Source organism: Schistocerca nitens, chromosome 3 (assembly GCF_023898315.1).
Source record: "Schistocerca nitens isolate TAMUIC-IGC-003100 chromosome 3, iqSchNite1.1, whole genome shotgun sequence".
Classification (NCBI taxonomy): domain Eukaryota; kingdom Metazoa; phylum Arthropoda; class Insecta; order Orthoptera; family Acrididae; genus Schistocerca; species Schistocerca nitens.
The window spans coordinates 81030148-81053824 of NC_064616.1; the positions used below are offsets into that span (position 1 = coordinate 81030148).

A 23677-nucleotide genomic window follows, 5' to 3' on the forward strand; every position below is an offset into this window, starting at 1 on the left:
AGAGGGAAGAAGCTGAACTTGCACAGTGAAACCGTTCACCCCAGGTGTGGATAATGAGAACAACATTATGTATTTGCTGAGCAATGGGATGAGAAGGGTATCCGAGGAGGGGATCAAAACTGCCTGTGCCTTGTCCTGCACTGACAAACCCAGACAACCAAAAACGTACACACCCAGAAGGTTAGTAGCACCAGGAGAGCTAACCACCAAAAACTAAGCAGTGAAGGAATGACTGCTGTAGGAGATTTGTGTTGAAAAAATGTCCTCGACTAATATATGGTGATTACTGAAACTACATAAGGTGCAAATGTATGGAGACAAAGCTCATGAGCCCAAGTGTTGGTATGTGGCATCATCCACTATAGAAATGGAATGTGCCGTGTCAATTTGGAAGACCACAGGAATATAGACGACCTCCAAGGTAAGGAGGAAACGAGCTCCTGACTGGGGAATGATGGAGAATACTTGTCTGTCAATGGAATGCAAGGTGTCCACGTCCTGCAGTGATGATTTGTGACAAGCCATGCATCCCCAGGAAGCATGACATCTATGCATTGTTTCCGCAAAGCCTGACACACAATGGCGATATGGCCCGTTTGGCTGCAAGTCATGCACCTTGCTCGCTAGTGGGGGTACTCCAACCATTGGTGAGTCTAGAAACAGTAGGGGCATGATGTAAAATTGGTGAAAGACTTTATAGCTCAGGATTTACCAATAGAGACTCCTGCTCAGTGGTAGGCAACTGGTGTGCCGTGAAAGCAGCCGGATCAAATACAGCAGTTGTAGTGGATGAGACTCTTCAAATGCACAAATTATCATCAGTCAGGTGTTGAGGGATGGGTCCTGTAACTTCTAAATATCAGCCCAAAGACCCTCACCTGTTGCGTGAAACACCACCGTAAGACAAATCAGTGAAGAGCTCTATCAGACTGCTTGCATGCAACGATGGCACACCGGAATTTGAAATTGGGGGAGAGACCATGGAGCATCGTAATCCTTTCCCAAAACATGTGACCTGGGGACTTTTCACAAGAAAGAAAGTCTGACAGGTGGAGTTGGCATGTATTTGTGCATCAAAGTAAAAGGCAGCCCTCAATACAGGCAAACAAAAGATCTCAAGGTGACTGCTGAGGCTTCAGTTCTTGAATTCAATGACACACAAGTTGACCGACTGTTGCTATAAATAAATAAAAAATAAATAAAAAACTCAACTTTGATTTTCATCATGGATCCCATGTGCTAGTAAATTTTGTTTCAACCATTTGACATAATTTCACCATGGTTCGACAGACCTATTGAAAACCGGAAACGTCAGTGGAGCCCCGTGCAAAGTGTTCAGTTTACACGTGATGGAATCAACTCTATGTGCTATATCTTGCAATGCTGGGGAGTGAGGGCAATGTTCTGATTGTGTGAGTGGTGCCAGAGTCTGCTGCAGAGTTTCAATCAAGCACTGAGAAATTACTCTATGGAGGCCACTTCATCTGAAAATGAAAATCCCATCCTTGGCGCCAATAACTGTAGCGTCCTGTGGTCAGCAAGAAAGAACTAATGATCAAGTTTGAACACACTTTATTTTAACTAAAATGCCTTCTTGGTGTGCACTAATTTCCAAATGCAAGAATATCAAGAAGCACAAAAAGTCCAGATAAGAATACAAGACAGTGAAAAGAAAATAATAACGAAAATACTACTCTGCACAATTAAAAAGATACATCTTTCTACTGAAGGCTATAGCAAGTGTCTAGTAGGCTAGAGCTGGCATAGGTACTGACCAGAGCTGTCCTAGCTATGGGCACACACTGTCGGTTTGCCTCTGCCAACGGGCTTATAACGCCGATTCGGTGGAGTGCTACACGTAGTCACATTAGTTCCAATTGGTGGATTTCTGTCACATGGATTTTCACTAAGTAGTTCCATGTTTATGTGGAAAGTCTGTTGATGTTTACATCCAATGTCAATGTTTTGATCTGAGCTCTTGAAGGGAGGTCAGCAGCCGACCTTGCTTGTGTGTTGTGCGGGCCCTGTAACTGATAAGGGGCCACTACAACATTTTTCTAATGGAATAATGCCTATTGACATTAACAAACTAAAATTAGGGTAAATTAGAATGTCAGTGGTGTTCATTGTAAGATTCTAGTGCGAGTCATTTATGAGTTATAGGATTATGAAAATTTTCCACACCGACACTTGTTTCTGCCATTCAACCTGTGTAAATGGTAGGTACAATGTTGTTATGGTTGCTTACAGTGTGCTTGTGTATTCCTTGATGCACTGTGACTTGCTAGTCAGTTGGTGTGTGAAAATTGAAGCAGTAGATTGTGAGTAGACAAGGGGATTTTTTTTTTTTTTTTCCCCAGAAAATGATCAAGGTATATGGAGAGTGCAGGAAGAATCTAGTTTGTTCTTGTACAGTGTATATGGCAAGATATCTCAATAGACATCAACCATCTCATCAAATATTTATCAACCTCTTCAACCAGTTACATGAAATTGATAGTGGTAACATTTAGACAACATAACAGAAGGAAATGAGTGACAATAGAAGAGAATTAATACTCTTGCTGCTGTTGCACTTGATCCACACGTTACTTCCTGCACAACTGCATGAGGAAGGGGCGTGAGTCGGGCAGGTGTCCTACGCATTCTTCATCGACATACGTTCCATGCTTATCACATCTCTCTCCATCAAGAGCTTCATGGAAACAGTTATGAGAATATTGTTAACTTCCCTCACTGGGCATTAAGACAGGATACTCCAGATGTATCATGTATCTTGTTTAGTGATGAAGCCTCATTTACCAATCAAGGCCAAGTAAACCACAAAAACATGCGCTGTTGGTCCATTGGCAATCTATGTTGACTTCATCAGGTGGAATGTCAGCATCCATGGAGTTTAAACATGTGGTGTCTGATAGTGATAAACGTGTGGTGTGGGGTATTGAACCATCAGCTCATAGGCCCATTTTTCATAGACATAACACTGAGTTTGCACAAGTATCGCAGCCTCCTAATAGACCGTCTTCTACGAATGTTAGAAGATGTTCCTCTGCAGACTAGAGGGAACCTGTGGTACCAACATGAAGGATATGAAGATGGTATCTGTTCTTTCAGACATGTCCAAAAGAACAGATACCATTGTTTACCATGCAGTTCTCTTAGAATAAAATGACAATTAAGCTGCAGACAGGCGTTGATATACATCAATGGGGACAGTTGAAAATGTGTGCCCCGACTGGGACTCGAACCTGGGATCTCCTGCTTATATGGCAGATGTTCCATCCATCTTAGCCCCTGAGGGCATAGAGGATAGTGCAACTGCAGGGATTTATCCTTTGCATGTTCCCCGTGAGACCCCCTTTCCCAACTTAATATCCACACACTACTTTCATAGTGCTCCTGCCCACTACACTCATTACTCGTGGCAGACAATCTTACTGAGTCCCGTAAGAGTTCAGGCAATGCATGTGCATCCAGCACAGAAGAAGAAGGTCAATGGCTGGTAAGATTGTCTGCACCGAGTAATGAGTGTAGTGGGCAGGGGCACTATGAATGTAGTGTGTGGACATTAAGTTGGGAATGTGGGTCCCATGGGGAGCATGCAAGGGATAAATCCCTGCAGTCACACTATCCTATGTGCCCTCAGTGGCTCAGATGGATAGAGCACCTGCCATGTAAGCAGGAGATCCCGGGTTCGAGTCCTGGTCAGGGCACACATTTTCAACTGTCCCTGTTGATGTATATCAATGCCTGTCAGCAGCTTAGGGTCTTGATTTAATTATCATTTCAACATGAAGGATGTCTAGCTCATATTAACTGAAGTACTACAGCATGTTTTTACAAATTGCTTCTAAAATATTTGACTGGATGCAGAGGACCTGTACCTTGGCCAGCCGGTTCCCCGGATTTGACACCTGCAGATCTTTTTCAGTGGGGAAGCTGAAAGATGCTGTTTACACGGACATACCAACTATCCTTGATGAGATGCAATGATGCATTACTGCAAGCTTCTCAGACATTTCTGCTGAAATACTAGCATGTATGCAGCAGTTATTCCATACCAGACTGGAAGCGGGTATTGCCACAGCTGGTGGTAATTTGAAACACAAGTTATGATGCACAGTTGTCTTGTTACTAATCAGAATCCACATGATCATTGTATGCACTTATGTTAAGCTTTAGTATGTGCTGTCACAGGTGTTTTACGAGTGCTGGTGTAGGAACTTTTAAAAATATGATATCATGTAAATGACTCACTCTGTAATCCTGCAACAAACACCACTGACATTCTGATTTACTGTACTTTTAGTTTGTTAATGTCACTAACATTGTTCCATTTAAAAAAGTGAATGTTTGCACAAAAAATACACTTTCTAAGTATTATTACAATCTGTTGACTGGCTAACAATATGAGCCCCTGACTACCAATCCGTTTTGTGAAAACTGCACATAAATAACACTTCCCATTTCCACAATATTTGCTGTGCAAGTTTTAGATGATTTACACAGTTTATTTGGAGAAAAGATGCAAAACACATAAACACACATATAGAAATTGGACATACTTCCAGTCCTCAAAAACCCTTCACCAAGGTTAACATTGTTTTCAGAGATCAAGAAATGGAACAGAGATATAGGTTTGAAAGTGAAATTATTTTACTTTAAAATTTTAGCTTTCAATTTTTTGAAAATAATGCTCATAATTATTCTCTGTATTGTGACCTCGTATATTATTTTGTCTAGTTTTGTGTCCAGATGGGTGTCATATAATGAAAACAACGGTTCAGGATTTAATTCTAGGTTGATGTTAAGAACTTGGTTGTAGTTTGTCTCACTTATGCTAATGCATTGTTGATGTGAAGTGGAATTATGATTACAGGTCCATGTTAAAATGGAAGGTTTCCTATAATTAACTGTTCTCCTTATTTTCTAGCTGAAGGAATGCAAGAGTTTATTGCCTCCATTAATCACTGTTATTTTTAAATTAATCTACTGGTTGACTTTGTTTTATTTTATTTTTCTCCTCAGCTCACAATATAACATTCATTTTCTGACCCCTTATAAATTACATATATGAAGAATAAATTTCTCTCATGAATTATTTTGTGGTTCAAAATGAAATAAACTTTTTCTGATAACCAGACAGTTAAGATGCATTCTTTATCTTTGTTCTTCTTATAGATATACTTAAAGATTGAAGGTGTTGAAGAAAGTCTGAAACAGCAACTTATTAAGACGAGTACAAATATTTTGTCAATTCCAAGAATTTATGAGCTCCTAAAGGAATTAAAACCATCTCCTGTGCCCAAGCAAAGACAAGCTGTTCACATAGAAATAATTGCAAAAGTCCATGGTCGTGTGATATTCTGTACATATATCAATGATACAACATACCACCAACAGTTGGAAGGTAACTTTCTGTTTATTTTCTAAAAACTATAATTTTGAGGAACAGTTAAAAATATTAAATTGTATGTTAACATATTCAGATTTAATTGTAGCTTAATCATTGTAAGTAGTATGACTATGGTGATTCCAGCACACTTTGCTCTTAAATACAGGCTGAATCTTAAGAAACCACTGATGTGGCAATCAAAGATGGCAGCCAATTTGCACATAAATGGGGTATTGAACTGTCACCCTCATCAATGATGTCATCTCCCTTATCAGTGATATATTCTATCATGTTTCTGACATCTTTAAAAATAAATAAAAGAAAAAATAGCAGTCAGTATGTATCCACCATGTTCATTCTGAACAACTAGAATTACTTAAAAATAAGTAAGCTTCATCTTAACTGTGTAAAATAGTGCCATACTCCAAAAATATTGCCAGTACTGTTATATTTCCAAAAAACTGCATAGACTTCACCTGAACTGTGTAAAATGCTACCAGGCTCAATGATGTTTGTCAATACTACAGTATTTCACATAAGATTCCCTTGAATTACATTAAAGGGCACTTTTTATTCAAAAACTATTGCCAATACTACAGTATCTGCAAAAATTACATCAACTATATCTGAACTGCATAAATTGCTGTTATTCCTGTCTCTTCCCTTCTCCCTGCTCTGTTTGTTTCAAACACTGTACTAAAACATAATGTATTTCCACATCTGCCTCCTCATCATCAGAAAATTTCATTTGTCAAAATACTGTACTGCCTCAGTAAATTTCCTCTCAATCTATATCTCTATTTAATGGTTACATCAATGAGACAGCAACATGATATTATACTACAAAGTGAATGGGACAGAAAAATCCTAACAAAAATACTATTGGGTTAAGTTTTATCTTTAAAAATTTCTTTACATATTCATACAATAAATCACATCCTCACATATACACTAAAATCACTGTGAACTTTGTCTTGCACCACAAATTGTTTGACATTTTATGCTGTCACACAAGTGGAAATAAACAAATTTAATCATCAAACTTTTTAGCATATCATCTATTGCAAACAGTAGGCTGTAGCAACTTGAGTAAATATTTGAGACCAGACACCTCTAACCAATTAACCAAGATTTTGCTGCTGTGGCTGCCTTAATATGATCAAAATGACAGTGATGCATTTTGTGGAAGAACTGTATACAGTATGAATAATATATCTGTAATGTAACAGTCAACCACTTTGTTTTACTGAAACGGAAACAGTTCATTGTAATCAAAACACTCATATTTATCATGCATGTCAAAAGCAACAAAGTGGTCAGAACCTGTAAAGCACTACTTCTTGGGTGATTGTATTATTTTCATATTCACTTCTGAAAAAGCATTTGTATCATAGTCAAATCAATAAGTCTGTATGCAAGTAGTGAACGCTCTTGCAAATTAAATCCAGGGCCACAACAATATTCTTCTGAAAGCAAAGATTAACATCTCTTACAGTTCCACTCAATGATACCTTATGAACAGGAACTGACTTCTTTTATTCACAGTTTTCTACTAGGCACAGGTGAAAAAAATTAGTTGTTTGTATGACTATTTTTGAAACTAACTGCATCCATTAGTTCATTACACTAAAATAATCATTCACAATGTGCCAATGTTGAGAAAGGCAAGTTTACCATAACTGATAGCCATGAATATTGATGCTGTACATATAGTTTGCAGTCGTTTAGATAAATCAGCACTAGCAGTCCAAATTTGCTGTCACCATGCCTTGCAATGAAGATTGGGTGCTGCTCTCCCTACTCAAATGCTGATTGTGTTTTAGTGTTTATTGTGTTTCTGTTCTCACTCAGGTGCTTCAAGTTCTATAGCATACAAAATGAAGATTCTCTGTTTCCTTGAATTACAATAAGTAACTAAACATCAAAATAAAAATTTTATTTGTAAAAATAGTTTAGTGGATACAAGCTTACATTTTGTGTCCATAAAGAAGAAGAAAGTGTTGAACAATGACAATGACTATGATGACATCGATGATGGTCCAGCAATGATAACATGCTACTTGCAGTGCTTTCTCTCCTTTAAACATACCTCCCTGCTGAGTCACCAGGTTGTGACAAGCCCTGTCACATCATTCATCGTGTTTTACTTCCACATCATTTCAAAGGCAGATGCGTCCCTTAAGATATGCATATTCTGGTAACAGTAATGCAACCTCAACCAACACAAATGCATGTGCACTTCCAGATGTAAGAAACAGGAAACACAGTCTCAAATACATGTGTGCTTCAAGATAATTGTGTACAAGGGGAAACTCAAATTCACAGGTTGTCTCTTCACCTCTGTGATGCAGATCGAACAAAAATTTTTACACTGGCCTTACAGCAATAACCTCAGCTTTGTGGTAAACATTAACTGCTGCTGTTTAACTCAAGGAGACATCATGATAAGCTGATGCCACATCTACCTCTACAGGAATGCTCTGCAAACCACATTTAAGTGCCTGGCAGAGGGTTCATCAAACCATCTTCATAATTATTCCAATCTCATACAGCACACAGGAAAAAAAAAAAAAAAAAAAAAAAAAAACACATATATGTTTCCGTACGAGCTCTGATTTCCCTTATTTTATTATGATGATCGTTTCTCCCTATGTAGGTCAGCATCAACAAAATCCACTCCTGGAAATTGAAATAAGAACACCGTGAATTCATTGTCCCAGGAAGGGGAAACTTTATTGACACATTCCTGGGGTCAGATACATCACATGATCACACTGACAGAACCACAGGCACATAGACACAGGCAACAGAGCATGCACAATGTCGGCACTAGTACATTGTATATCCACCTTTCGCAGCAATGCAGGCTGCTATTCTCCCATGGAGACGATCGTAGAGATGCTGGATGTAGTCCTGTGGAATGGCTTGCCATGCCATTTCCACCTGGCGCCTCAGTTGGACCAGCGTTCGTGCTGGACGTGCAGACCGCGTGAGACGACACTTCATCCAGTCCCAAACATGCTCAATGGGGGACAGATCGGGAGATCTTGCTGGCCAGGGTAGTTGACTTACACCTTCTAGAGCACGTTGGGTGGCACGGGATACATGCGGACGTGCATTGTCCTGTTGGAACAGCAAGTTCCCTTGCCGGTCTAGGAATGGTAGAACGATGGGTTCGATGACGGTTTGGATGTACCGTGCACTATTCAGTGTCCCCTTGACGATCACCAGTGGTGTACGGCCAGTGTAGGAGATCGCTCCCCACACCATGATGCCGGGTGTTGGCCCTGTGTGCCTTGGTCGTATACAGTCCTGATTGTGGCGCTCACCTGCACGGCACCAAACACGCATACGACCATCATTGGCACCAAGGCAGAAGCGACTCTCATCGCTGAAGACGACACGTCTCCATTCGTCCCTCCATTCACGCCTGTCGCGACACCACTGGAGGCGGGCTGCACGATGTTGGGGCGTGAGCGGAAGACGGCCTAACGGTGTGCGGGACCGTAGCCCAGCTTCATGGAGATGGTTGCGAATGGTCCTCGCCGATACCCCAGGAGCAACAGTGTCCCTAATTTGCTGGGAAGTGGCGGTGCGGTCCCCTACGGCACTGCGTAGGATCCTACGGTCTTGGCGTGCATCCGTGCGTCCCTGCGGTCCGGTCCCAGGTCGATGGGCACGTGCACCTTCCGCCGACCACTGGCAACAACATCGATGTACTGTGGAGACCTCACGCCCCACGTGTTGAGCAATTCGGCGGTACGTCCACCCGGCCTCCCGCATGCCCACTATACGCCCTCGCTCAAAGTCCGTCAACTGCACATACAGTTCACGTCCACGGTGTCACGGCATGCTACCAGTGTTAAAGACTGCGATGGAGCTCCGTATGCCATGGCAAACTGGCTGACACTGACGGCGGCGGTGCACAAATGCTGTGCAGCTAGCGCCATTTGACGGCCAACACCGCGGTTCCTGGTGTGTCCGCTGTGCCGTGCGTGTGATCATTGCTTGTACAGCCCTCTCGCAGTGTCCGGAGCAAGTATGGTGGGTCTGACACACCGGTGTCAATGTGTTCTTTTTCCCATTTCCAGGAGTGTATTTTCGCATTTGGAGGAGAAAGTTGGTAATTGAAATTTCATGAGAAGATACTGCCCTAATGAAAAATGCCTTTGTTTTAATTATGTCCACCCCAAATCCTGTATCATTTCAGTGACACCCTCTCCCCTATTTTGTGATAATACAAAACATGGTCCCTTCTTTGAACTTTCTCTATGAACTCCATCAATCCTACCTGATAAGTGTCCCACATCATGCAGCACTATTCTAAAAGAGGATGGACAAGCATATTGTAGGCAATCTGTTTAGTAGATCTGTTCCGTTTTCTAAGTGTCATGACAATAAACACAGTCTTTGGTTAGCCTTCCCCACAACATTTTCTGTGTGTTCCTAACAGTTTAAGTTGTTCATAATTGTAATTCCCAGGTATTTAGCTGAATTTACAGCCTTTACCTTTGACTAATTTATCATGTAACCAATGTTCAAAGATTTCCTTTTAGCACTCATACAGATGACCTCACACTTTTCATTATTTAGGGGCAATTGCCAATTTTTGCACCATACAGATATCTTTTCTAAATTGTTTTGCAATTTCTTTGATCTTCTGATGACTTTGCTAGTCAATAAATGAAAGCATCATCTGCAAACAACCTAAGACAGCTGCTCAGATTGTCTTCTAGGTCATTTATATAGATAAGGAACAGGAAAGGGCCTATAACACTACCTTGTGGAACGACAGAAATCACTTCTGTTTTACTCAATGACTTTCTGCCAGTTACTGCAAACTGTGACATCTCTGACAGGAAATCACAAATCCAGTCATATAACTGAGCACACAATTTCGCTACAAGCTGCTTGTGTGGTACAGTGTCAAAATCCTTCTGGAAATCTAGAAATACAGAATCAATTTGAAATCCATTGTGAATAGCACTCAACACTTTGTGTGAGTAAAGAGCTAGTTGTGTTTCACAAGAATGATGTTTCCTATTCCGTGTTGACTGTGTGTCAAAAGACCATTGTATTCAAGGTAATTCATAATGTCTGAACACCGAACACAATATATGTTTCAAAGTCCTGCTGCATATTGACATTAATGATATGGGTCTATAATTTAGTGGATTACTCCTAATATCTTTTTTGAATATTGGCGAGACCCATACAACTTCCCAGTCTTTAGGTATGGATCTTCAGTTGAGCGAACAGTTGTACATGACTGTTAAGTATGGAGCTATTGTATCAGCATATTCTGAAAGGAACCTAGTTAATATACAGTGTGGACTAGAAACTTGCTTTTGTTAAGTGATTTAAGTTGCTTCACTACTAGAAAGATATCTACTTCTACATTATTCATGTTGGCGGCTGTTCTTGATTCGAAGTATGGAATATTTTCTTTGGATTCTTTGGTGGAGATATTTCAAAAGGCTGTGTTTAGTAACTCTGCTTTCACAGCACTGTCACCCATAGTATTTCTATTGCTATCATGCAGAGAAAACATTGAGTGTGTCTTGCAACTTCCAAACTTTACATATGACCAGAATGTTGTTGGATTTTCCGCCAGGTTTTGAGTCAAAGCTTTGCTGTGGCACCTATTATAAGCATCTTGCACTATCTGTGCTAAATTTTGAGCTTCTGTAAAAGATCACAAGTCTTGGAGATTTTGCATCAATTTAAATTTGGCTGTCAAAACAACAGCGGGCATTGTCGTCCCTGAGAAGCAAAATGAAATATCCAATCCCACCAGCCCGACAGAGCATACCTCACACATCTACTTTGGTAAGAACCAGCTTACTGAGCTCTTAATATTGTCATTTTTATTCAGGCTTCATTTCAAGTTCTCCTTTTAAATTGAATACAATCCCTCACCATCCATTGCCATGACCCAGTGTGTGCTCTTTGATATGCAAAATCCCACGCAATAATTAAGTGAACTGTTTACAAATTTGAGAAACACACTTTTTTGGCACGTCTTTCAACTAATGGACTGTTCTAATATGTAACTTCCCATTCTGCAATTGAATTTTTCACTTTATTATTTTTGCACACAGCCCATTGAAATGGAATGGAACAGAAAATCAAAAAGATTCATTGAGACAAACCATTAAAATGGAATGGGCCAGAATGCCTTCCCCTTGTCAGATTGACCTAAGATTCAGGAAAATCTGGACCAGAAAGAATAACACACTAATAATATGTCCTATGCTCCAAAACTAGTCTCTATAAATGTCTTTAAAACCTCTTAAAAGTAAAACCACAGAAAATTAACCACTTCAGTTTCATGTTTACACACCTTGTAACCTCCGCGACACATTACTCGTTAAAGCCTGTACTATGGTAAGTGAGCGGGGTTCATCTTATGAGAAAGGATTTTTGTATAGATATTGACCGCGTATACCTGAATGGTGGCAAATCAGACTTACACCCACTCTGTAATAACAATGATTCGTCAAGCAAGTTCGAAATGCAATTACACGTCAGGATGGACCAAAAGCAACACTGAAGATGCTACCAATTTGATAATAATATGGTCGCCAGCCTAATTAGGCATTAACTGAGTTTCTTCCCAGTACAAGTTGGTAGATATTCATGCAAAACAACAAGTAGTAACACTGCATAATATAGTAGAATTTTAGAACCAGAAAATCTATAGAACTGATAGTTTCATGTTCTGTACTGATATGGAAAAGCCATGAATATATAACACTACACTATAATGTATACTACAAAACTTTATACTGTCTATTAATCTGATTAAATTTGGGCATAGGTTACCCTAGAAATAGCACTTTCGTGCCACACTCAAAATGTCAATTTTGATAAAGATAAAACACTGATAAATTTTGACTTTTATATTGACTTTAACTTTTGCTGGTCAAACCAATTTAGAACACTTCAGAATTCAAATGAATAAAGGGGGGGGGGGGGGGGGGGGAGGGGGACCCTGGACCCTGAAACTGTTATGATCACTGCATTAAAAAAATGATTACTGAAATTATTATGCGTTCAAGATTTTCCGGTATATAAGTTACTACTCTTTTCATCTTATTTACTGCTCATTTAAATACCTTTATATCTGTCTCGAAATAATCAAACTTCATTACTATATCAATATTAAAGTTATCTTTCAACTTCGTTAGACCTTCATTATTCATTTACTGGTTCATTAACAAAACATTTCTTTAAACACCACTCTAACATAGCTATGTCTGCAAATAATTATTATTAACACAAAATTTAATTTTTCATTTCGGGACACTCGGATTGCACAATATTTGGAAAGGATCCTGTCTAGGTTAGTTGTGAGGATAATTAAATGATGGGAAAGTTCTGGTAAAATTTGTGTTATTATTGCACAGTTCACTCTCTGATCCATACGAATACAGTACTAAAAGTTTCAACCTGCTAGTATCGATGCAGTGGTTGTCGGGCTGCGAGATGACGAGGCACAGAGCACACAAACCACAGCTATGGCTCTTGACCTATCAGCACTCTAAATCTTCTTAGTGTCGCAATACTTTTCCCATTTAGTGCCTATGGAAATTTGCCATGCTGTGTGGGCATTGGAACGGCATACCCGAGGCTCAGTGAAGCTATGTCTTCCAGGAGAGCCTCCTCGCTCCAGAAGGTGTTGCTCAAACCAGTGCCAAACTCCAACTACTACTGAGTCCGATGTGCCATGCAGTGCCCATGTGCATTTTCCCACACTCGCCTGCCATCCACCTTTTACCGCTCCCTTACAGACAGGGTATTCACCCGAGGTTTTGCATTCTACATATCCTAACACATTGCCTACGTATGGATCAGATGCACAGTTACAATTTTAAACATCTTACAACAGTTTCAACATTTGTTACAATTCAATTCTATTACAGTATTACTTGACAGTTGACATCAACATTAATATTCACATTAAAACTTATTTACAGTTTTCTTAACATAATGACATGAAATAAAAAAGAAATGAAATCAGAACTTCAATTACACAAATGTATCGAAAAATCAGAAGAAAAAAATACTTATATGTACAATAGTACAGCGTTGTTGTTGTTACAATCTCACAAGTGACATACTTCCTCCTAATGCTCTAATACAAGATTTTCTTGGACAAATAACAAGACATCACTAGACAATGCTGCCTTTGAAAAAAATCATGAATTTAATGTGGTGGATATTGAAAGTACAATAGTGATTTAAAACAAAAAGTCCTGTTCTCCATCCCTCTGAATGTTACTACACTGAAGCTCCAATGAAACCGGTATAGGCATGTGTATTCAAATACAGAGAGACGTAAGGAGGCAGAATATGGTGCTGCAGTTGGTAATGCTTCTATAAGACAATAAGAGTCTTGCGCTGTTGTTTGATCAGTTACTGCTGCTACAATCATAGTTTATCAGTATTTAAGGGGGATGTAATGGATTTTGTTCCAAAAAATCGATTTTTCAAAAATATTATTTTCTTGATCTACACGATTAATCTATGTTGTGTGTGAATTTTATAATGATAGCAGCCTTAGAAATGCTTTTAAATTGTTAAACTGATTAACTCTGCACTGGCAACTGCTCCCACCTTTTCCAAAATTTGGGAAACTGCTTGCTTCGGTGGAATTTCTGTTAGTGTGAATGCTATTTCTTTCCATACGTTTGGCTGACATTATATCTCTGGCTGACATCTATAGCTTTGCCTGAAAACTTTCTTGCATGTGGTTTATTTATGTGGAAGTCAAGATTTATGCATAATGGGTTGTAGAAAAACTGTTTATAAGAAACAGAGGTTTCATGGAAATCGGCTTACCAACAAAATAGAGGAAGCAGCTTGAAATGAAGAACATAAGCTCTCAGCTTTAGCATGGAAACTTGTGACAGGAGAATTGTAGAGGTGCGTGAATGATGTTGATATGGATTCCACTGGATTCGGACTTATTGATTTAGAGCTTCTCGGCCAAGCTATAAAGTTTTCATGTTCATGTGTTAGCTGTAAAAATATGGAATGCATGATTGTTGTTGAAGAAAGAAGAGTGGGAATAACTTGTGATTTTAAATTAATTTGTAATTCATGTGGCTATGAATTTTCATTTTCCTCCTCCAAAAAACTGACACTGGTACCTATGAAAGCAATTTTAGGTTAGCCTATGCTCTGAGATGCCTTGGACAGGGCAGGGAAGGAGCTAATTCTTTGTGTTGTTTTCTGAACATGCCTCCACCTTGTGCAATGTTTAAAAATTAAATAAAGAGATGTCTGATGCTACATGTGATACTGCCAAAGTTTCTATGAAGAAAGCAGTGGAGGAATTGTTGGAAATAAACCAAAAACAAATAGATCCTGGAGTAGATCCTGGAGTTGATTCATGACAGTGAATCTCCTACAAATATTACTGACCTCTGTGTGTCTGTAGATGAGACCTGGATGAAAAGAGGTCACACATGTCTGTATGGAGTTGCATGTGTTATTGGTATTGACTGAGGTAAAGTTTTAGATGTTGAAATTATGTATAAATACTGCCACCAGTGTGCAACAAGGAAAATGTCCAACAATGAAGACAGTGAGAAACTGTGGCAAGAAAAGCATGCAGTAGCATGCTCAAAAAATTATAGTGGCTTGAGTGGGGGCATGGAGTCTGCTGCAGGTATGAGGATGTTCTCCAGATCTGAGGACTAGTATGGTGTTAGATATACTAAATACCCTGCTGATGGGGACTCCTCTTCGTTCAAAGCTGTAACAGATAAAAATGTGTACAATACAACAATAGAAAAGTTGGAATGTGTTGGCCACATCCAAAAGGCTTGGTGGTAGGCTTCATAGCTTGCTGAAAGGGAAGAAAGGTGAAGTACTTGAGGATCAAAAACAACCAAGAGGAACAGGCAGGCTTACTCTGAAAGAAACTGATTCTTTTCAGTTATTTTATGGGATAGCTATCAAGAAAAACACATATAATTTAGAGGCAATGAGGCATGCTGTGTAGGCAATGTTTTTCCACAAACAATCCACTGACCAAACACCATTGTACAATCAGTGTACGAAAGACAATTGGTGTAAGTTCAACAACAGAAATGAGATGTATTCACATAAACACTCATTACCAGAACATGTTATGAATGCAATTAAGCCCAAATTCAGGTTTATTGAAAACTCTGATTTATTGAGGAAGTGTCTTCATGGATAGACACAAAATGCAAATGAAAGACTCAATAATTTAATTTGGATTAGATGCTCAGCAAGGATATTCTGTGGACTTGAAGTACTCAAAATAGGTGTCTATGATGCAGTTTTATGTTACAATAATGGAAATAGTGGCAGAATTGAAGTGCAGAAGAGAAATGGTATAGATCATGGTGTGTTTACAACAAAATCATTTTACACCATCAGTGAGAGCAGGGTCAAGAAAGCTAACACATCAGTGTCTTAGCTGCAAATACAGGCCAGGCAGATTCAAAGAGGGGAGAAGAGAAACCTGGAGGATGTGGAGTATCAGTATGGAGGACTTTAAAATTGAGGTTAGCTTATTATATGTAGAAATATGAGAAGAAAATCTTTGAAACTCATTTTCTCTGTTTTACATTTTTTACGATATTAGAAGCATTTTCTCAAAAAGCATATGTGCTAGTGCTATGAAATTTTCAGGAACTATTTGCAATGTATTACTGTCTCCCTGGAACTAAAAAATACGAGATCTTGCAATTACATTTTGGTTTTTAGATGGCTGTATGTAGGAAAAAAAGTTAATTTTGAAAGTGCAAAATTAAAAACTCTGTTAACGATACAATTTGTACCGTAAATTAATAACGGTAGTTCAGTTGCCTTGTAACATTCTCAGGACGCTACAATAAAATTTTCAGATTAATTGCATGATTAGAATTTGAGTTATGTCTTTCTATAAGAAAGACAATGAAAAAATTAAAAAATTCAAATTTCTAAAAAAATATTAATCCTGCATATTTTATTATATTATTCTGTTAAAACGCAGCTCATTTTCTTTACACGTGCAAAATTTTAGATTTATACATGAATAAATATGGCTGTAATGATTTTTTAAATAAATGTTTACATTTTCCGTTACAACCCCTTTTAAGTGAGTTCGAACATGGTCTTATAGTCAGCACATGGGACACAGCATCTTCAAGTTAGCGATAAAGTGGGGATTTTGCCATACAACCATTTCATGAGTGTACTGTGAATATCAGGAATCTGGTAAAACATCAAATCTGTGGCATCGCTGCAGTTGGAAAAAGATCCTAAAGAATGGGACCAGTGATGACTGAAGAGAATTGTTCAGTGTAACTAAAGTGTAGCACTTCTAAAAATTGCTGCAGATTTCAGTGCTGGGCCATCAACAAGTGTCAGCATGCAAACAATTCAATGAAATGTGATCAATTTTGGCTTTTTGAGGTGAAGGCCCACTCATATACTCTTGATGACTGCACGACACACCTTGCACCTTACACCTTACCTGGGCCCGTCAACACTGATATTGGACTTACAATGAATGGAAATACATGCCTGGTCAGATGAGTCTCATTTCAAATTGTATCAAGCAGATGGACGTGTACAGGTATGGAGCCAACTTCATCGATCCAAGGACCCTGCATGTTAGCAGGGAACTGTTCAAGCTGGTGGAGGCTCCAGACCACAGAAGAGATAAAATAACCTGACTGTGGTGCTTCTGAGGATGGAATGTATACAAAATATAATGAGGTGAATAAGCAAACACTAAAATCTGCTCTGCAGCATTCTTAATATACCCTGAGACTGCAAGGCCACAAGTTCTCCAGATAGATATAAATTTCCTTACAGAAAATGGATGTGTCAGAAATTATTTTTTACTAGAAACTCTGCTTACACAAAACCTACCGCAGGAAATAAATATACAAACTCCAGTGCACTGATCTAAACTATATGCTGTGTACTAGCATGAGATTTAAATGTAGAGTCATGACATGCTGTTTACATAAGGAATCCACCTCACATGAGGATATGCACTAAGATTTATGCAAAAATAAATAGTAAGAGCAATTTGCTAAACACTGGTCTATGCAGTAAGATACACAGATATAGTTCCACTTCTTCACTAAAATATGTGAAAAAAATGCAAACTAAACTAAATGACTCTGTATCAGACAACTGCTGCTGCTGCTGCACTAGGCACATCTACTTGTCTTGGCACCTGCTGCTGGATTAAGCAGGCCTACACCATACAGGTGTACATCCACCACTTGCATACAGACAGAACCTACTGTCATCACTGATAACAACAGAGTCCATTTCACTCTCCAGTCAACTCTTTCACAACACAAGAGTAGAGAGTAGCCACAATTCGTGGTGTCACATTGTTAGTCATATTCTGGCCAAGGCACACATGATCTTAATCCTGGTGCAAGCAGGCAGTTCACAATGGTCCTTGATGACATAGTAGTAGCCCAGATTTCACCTCTGGATGATGTTCTGTTGGCCATTGCTGCTCACACCATGTGTCGATCTTGGCATACGACTGTACTATGCGGATGTCCAGAACCTGACCTAGAGGTGTGGTAGTGTTCCATAGACCACTGCTGACAGCAGTGATACACCACCAATACCCCCCCAGGGGGTCCACAACTCTTTTGTGGATACGTGCGTAGCACGGGACTCCGAGCTAATGTGGCCCTCCTTCCTTTCCGGGCTGCATACCTTCCCTTTTCTGCATCCTTCCCTATCCCCCATCTTCGCCCCCCCCCCCCTCACCTCTGGCTCTTTCTTTCCCTTTCTCCCCCTCTGGGAGTATGTTTTGTGCCTACGTCCGGAGACGAACACTCGAAAATGTAACACATTCTTCGCTTTCTCTGCTTGCACGTCTTCATCCTTCCTTTGTCCTTCTCTTTTCCTTACCTCTTCTCTTTACCCTTTTCTCCGCTGCGGCATTTGAGACCTCTCTTCTTTCCTTTCCCTTTCTTTGTTTTTCCCTTTCTCTTTTTTCCTCCCTGTGCGTGTCTGAAGACCGACCCACGCATTTTCGTGCGTAGCCGGTGACAGGGTAACGCATAATTCCCCGCCCCGGGTAGACAGGTAGGACACGTACGTACCCCCTGGTAACGGCCAGGCCCAGGGAGGGGTGATTATCTGAGCTGATACCTTCCGAAAGTGCCGGTTGGTCCCTCCGTCTGTTTCTCAGGAGGTGTGACATGAGGTGTGAACAATCACCTAAGGTGGGAGTCTCCTCAGAGAGGGCCCCCACAAGGGAGAAGCGCGCCATCAGAGACGCCGGTAATCATGGGGGATTCTTCCGCAATGGTTTCCTCATCTTCCACTATGTCTGCTCACAAGCATAAGTTCACTGAGTCTCAGCCACAGACAGTTCTTCCATCGTTGCCACAGTTCCTTGTAGTTTCTCGGTCTGACGGAGGTCACGACTTCTCCACAGTCAACCCTTTCATTATTCAGAACTGTGAAGACGCAATTGCAGGTCCTGTAAAGTCTTGTTCCAGATTACGGAATGGCACCTTGTTGTTAGAAACTGTCAGTGCCCTCCAGGCACAAAAATTGCTGCGTACTTCACTGCTCCACACCTTCCCTGACTGGGTAGAAGTGCACCGCACTTTAAATTCCTCATGTGGAGTCGTTTATACACGCTTCCTCGACGGATTATCTGACGAGGAAATTCAACACTACCTGTCTGACCAGGGCATAACGGCTGTTCAGAGAGTCATGAAAAGGGTTGACATGAACATCATTCCAACCCGTACTGTCTTCTTGACATTTGACACAGTTCAACTCCCATCGAAAATACACTCCTGGAAAGGAAAAAAGAACACATTGACACTGGTGTGTCAGACCCACCATACTTGCTCCGGACACTGCGAGAGGGCTGTACAAGCAATGATCACACGCACGGCACAGCGGACACACCAGGAACCGCGGTGTTGGCCGTCGAATGGCGCTAGCTGCGCAGCATTTGTGCACCGCCGCCGTCAGTGTCAGCCAGTTTGCCATGGCATACGGAGCTCCATCGCAGTCTTTAACACTGGTAGCATGCCGCGACAGCGTGGACGTGAACCATATGTGCAGTTGACGGACTTTGAGCGAGGGTGTATAGTGGGCATGCGGGAGGCCGGGTGGACGTACCGCCGAATTGCTCAACACGTGGGGTGTGAGGTCTCCACAGTACATCGATGTTGTCGCCAGTGGTCGGCGGAAGGTGCACGTGCCCGTCGACCTGGGACCGGACCGCAGCGACGCACGGATGCACGCCAAGACCGTAGGATCCTACGCAGTGCCGTAGGGGACCGCACCGCCACTTCCCAGCAAATTAGGGACACTGTTGCTCCTGGGGTATCGGCGAGGACCATTCGCAACCATCTCCATGAAGCTGGGCTACGGTCCCGCACACCGTTAGGCCGTCTTCCGCTCACGCCCCAACATCGTGCAGCCCGCCTCCAGTGGTGTCGCGACAGGCGTGAATGGAGGGACGAATGGAGACGTGTCGTCTTCAGCGATGAGAGTCGCTTCTGCCTTGGTGCCAATGATGGTCGTATGCGTGTTTGGCGCTGTGCAGGTGAGCGCCACAATCAGGACTGCATACGACCGAGGCACACAGGGCCAACACCCGGCATCATGGTGTGGGGAGCGATCTCCTACACTGGCCGTACACCACTGGTGATCGTCGAGGGGACACTGAATAGTGCACGGTACATCCAAACCGTCATCGAACCCATCGTTCTACCATTCCTAGACCGGCAAGGGAACTTGCTGTTCCAACAGGACAATGCACGTCCGCATGTATCCCGTGCCACCCAACGTGCTCTAGAAGGTGTAAGTCAACTACCCTGGCCAGCAAGATCTCCGGATCTGTCCCCCATTGAGCATGTTTGGGACTGGATGAAGCGTCATCTCACGTGGTCTGCACGTCCAGCACGAACGCTGGTCCAACTGAGGCGCCAGGTGGAAATGGCATGGCAAGCCGTTCCACAGGACTACATCCAGCATCTCTACGATCGTCTCCATGGGAGAATAGCAGCCTGCATTGCTGCGAAAGGTGGATATACACTGTACTAGTGCCGACATTGTGCATGCTCTGTTGCCTGTGTCTATGTGCCTGTGGTTCTGTCAGTGTGATCATGTGATGTATCTGACCCCAGGAATGTGTCAATAAAGTTTCCCCTTCCTGGGACAATGAAGTCACGGTGTTCTTATTTCAATTTCCAGGAGTGTAAAAGCGTGCTATGAGATAATTTCCGTTCGCCCCTACGTCCCAAACCCTACACGTTGCTATCGGTGTCAGCGGTTCAATCATACCAGCCAGTCCTGTTCCAACCCTGCCAAATGTGTTATGTGTGGCAAGGATGCCCATGAGGGTGCTTGTCCACCTCCATCCCCTCGTTGCATCAACTGTATTGGTGACCACGCTGCTTCGTCTCGAGATTGCCCCATTTTTAAAGACGAAAAGCTCATTCAGGAAATCAGAGTGAAGGAAAAGGTGTCGACCTTTGCTGCTCGAAAATTATTCGCCAGTTGAAAGCCCACTGTGCCTCAGACAGGAAAATACAGCACTGTCCTTGCCTCTCCTCGGCCAACAAAGGAGGTGGCCACACAGACTTGTGATCTCACCTTTAGTGACACGGTCATCAGATCAGCCAGTGCAAAGATCGCCCATTCAACCTCTCCACTTTCGCCTGCTCACTCTATGGCTCACCCTTCATCGGGTTCTGCTAAATCTCGATCCCAAAAGTCCCACACCCGGACTTCCAAAAAAGAGCATACTCGTGAAGATTTTTTTACGCACCCCAACTTCACAACCATGGGTTCCTCCTTCATCTAAACATCATATTTCCAAGAAGGCTAATAAGAAACCCAGCTCCTCTCCTTCTCCGCCATGGCATGTCTCATCTACAGCACCACCTGGCGGTAGCCACCCTTGGCCGTCTTCTGTGTCGCCGAGGCGCACTGCTGGTGGCCGATCAACTGGCTGATCACTGGTGGCAGGAGCTGCTCCTGAACAACCTATGGATCAGGATCTTCTGCCTTCAGCTGAGTGCCGTTCCACGCTGTCGGTCGCAAGCTCTGAGCAGTCGTTGAGTTGATGGCAACCTTGGTCACATTCTTCCATTTTCTGTCCACCCTATGTCCATTATCCATTGGAATATCTGTGGCATTCGAGCCAATCGGGATGAATTGACGATCCTCTTACAATCCTACTTGCCGGTCATCTTCTGTCTTCAGGAAACAAAGCTGCGTCCCCACGACCACTTTGTTTTCCCCCATTTTCAGTCAGTCCAATTTGATCTTCCCTCTGTTGAAGGCACTCCAGCACATGGAGGACTCATGATTCTTCTCCATAATACTCTCCATTATCACCCAATCCCCTTAAACACTTCCTTCCAAGCTGTCGCTGTCCGTCTTTCCCTTTCTGGATACACCTTCTCTCTTTGTACTGTATACATTCCATCGTCCACATCAATGGCACAAGCTGATCTCCTTCATCTTCTTGGTCAGCTTCCACCCCCCTATTTGCTGGTTGGGGACTTCAATGGCCACCACCCACTTTGGGGATATCCACATCCTTGTCCGCGTGGCTCACTATTGATAGACGTCTTCCACCAAGCGGATCTTGTTTGCCTCAACATTGGGGACCCTACATTTTTGTCTGCTTCCACGACAAATTTCTCTCATTTGGACCTTTCTGTCGGTACTGTTCCACTAGCTCAGCGCTTTGAATGGCTCGCCCTTGCTGATACACACTCGAGTGACCACTTTCCATGTGTCCTTTGATTGCAGCCATAACTGCCATATATGCACCCGAGATGATGGAAATTTGCCCAAGCCGATTGGACACTTTTTTCGTTTCTAGCAACATTCGATGACCGTCACTTTCCTAGTGTCAACGATGAGGTCACTCATATTACAGACATTATTCTTACAGCTGCAGAACGTTCAATACCTCACACCTCTGAATTGCCCCGGCGCCCCCCAGTTCCTTGGTGGAATGAGGCATGCCGTGACGCAATACGTGAGCGGCGACGTGCTCTTCGCGTTTTCAGACACCATCCTACTTTGGCCAACTGTATCCGCTATAAGCAATTCTGTGCACGGTGCCATCGCGGGACTTCTTTACTAGATCATTTAACACCTTCACTCCCTCCTCGGAAGTTTGGAGTCGGATTCGACGGTTATCAGGCACGCCTAGTTTCTCCCCGGTCTCTGGGCTCACTGTCGCGCATGATACATTTGTGGACCCCGTCACAATTTCTACCTCATTGGGTCAACACTTTGCTGAGATTTCGAGCTCTTCAAATTACCCGCCAGCATTTCTCCTGGATAAATGTGCAGCGGAAGTGCGACTTCTTGCTTTCTCCTCTCAAAATCGTGAAAGCTACAATACTGTTTTCTCCATGTGGGAACTCCAACATGCACCCTCTTCTTCTCGCTCCTCCTCCCCAGGACCGGATGGTATCCACATCCAAATGTTGCTGCATTTATCATACCATAGTCTGCGTTACCTCCTTCGCGTTTATAATCGAATTTGGACCGACAGTATTTTTCCCAGACGATGGCGGGAAGCTATCGTCGTTCCTGTTCCAAAACCTGGAAAGGATAAACATCTCCCCTCTAGCTATCACCCCATTTCTCTCACGAGTAGTGTATGTAAGGTTTTGGAGCGTATGGTTAATTGCCGTTTAGCTTGGTGGCTGGAGTCCCGCAGCCTTTTAACACCTGCCCAATGCGGTTTCCGAAAGCATCGTTCTGCAGTTGACCATCTTGTTGCTCTCTCCACTTATATCATGAATAATTTTCTCCGGAAACGCCAAACAGTAGCAATATTTTTTGATCTGGAGAGAGCATACGATACCTGTTGGAGGACAGGCATCCTCCGCACACTGTTCTGTTAGGGATTTCGCTGTCGGTTGCCCCTTTTTCTTCGCAAATTTATGGTAGAGCGCACATTTAGAGTGCAGGTGAACACAACTCTCTCCTGTACTTTCTCCCAAGAAAACGGGGTACCCCAGGGCTCTGTGCTAAGTGTTGTACTGTTTGCCATTGCCATAAATCCAATTATGGATTGTCTCCTTCCTGATGTCTCGGGCTCCCTCTTTGTGGACGATTTTGCGATCTACTACAGCTCTCAACGGACCAGGCTTCTTGAACAACGTCTTAAAGGCTGTCTCGATCACATCCACTCTTGGAGCATCGAAACCAGCTTCGGCTTTTCTCCCAGTAGGACCGTTTGTGTTAACTTTGGCGTTGTATGGTGTTTCTTCCACCTTC

General features: G+C 42.1%; 1 protein-coding gene across 2 annotated transcripts in view; it reads left to right on the forward strand.

The window, feature by feature from the left end:
- The window catches only part of LOC126248043 (uncharacterized), a 706800-nt gene that overhangs the window by 352722 nt on the left and 330401 nt on the right, over nucleotides 1-23677 (forward strand). For both annotated transcript variants that reach the window (XM_049948671.1, XM_049948672.1), the window contains exon 12: nucleotides 5182-5410. In XM_049948671.1, the coding sequence (XP_049804628.1) occupies nucleotides 5182-5410 (229 nt within the window). The remainder of the gene's footprint in view (nucleotides 1-5181; nucleotides 5411-23677) is intronic.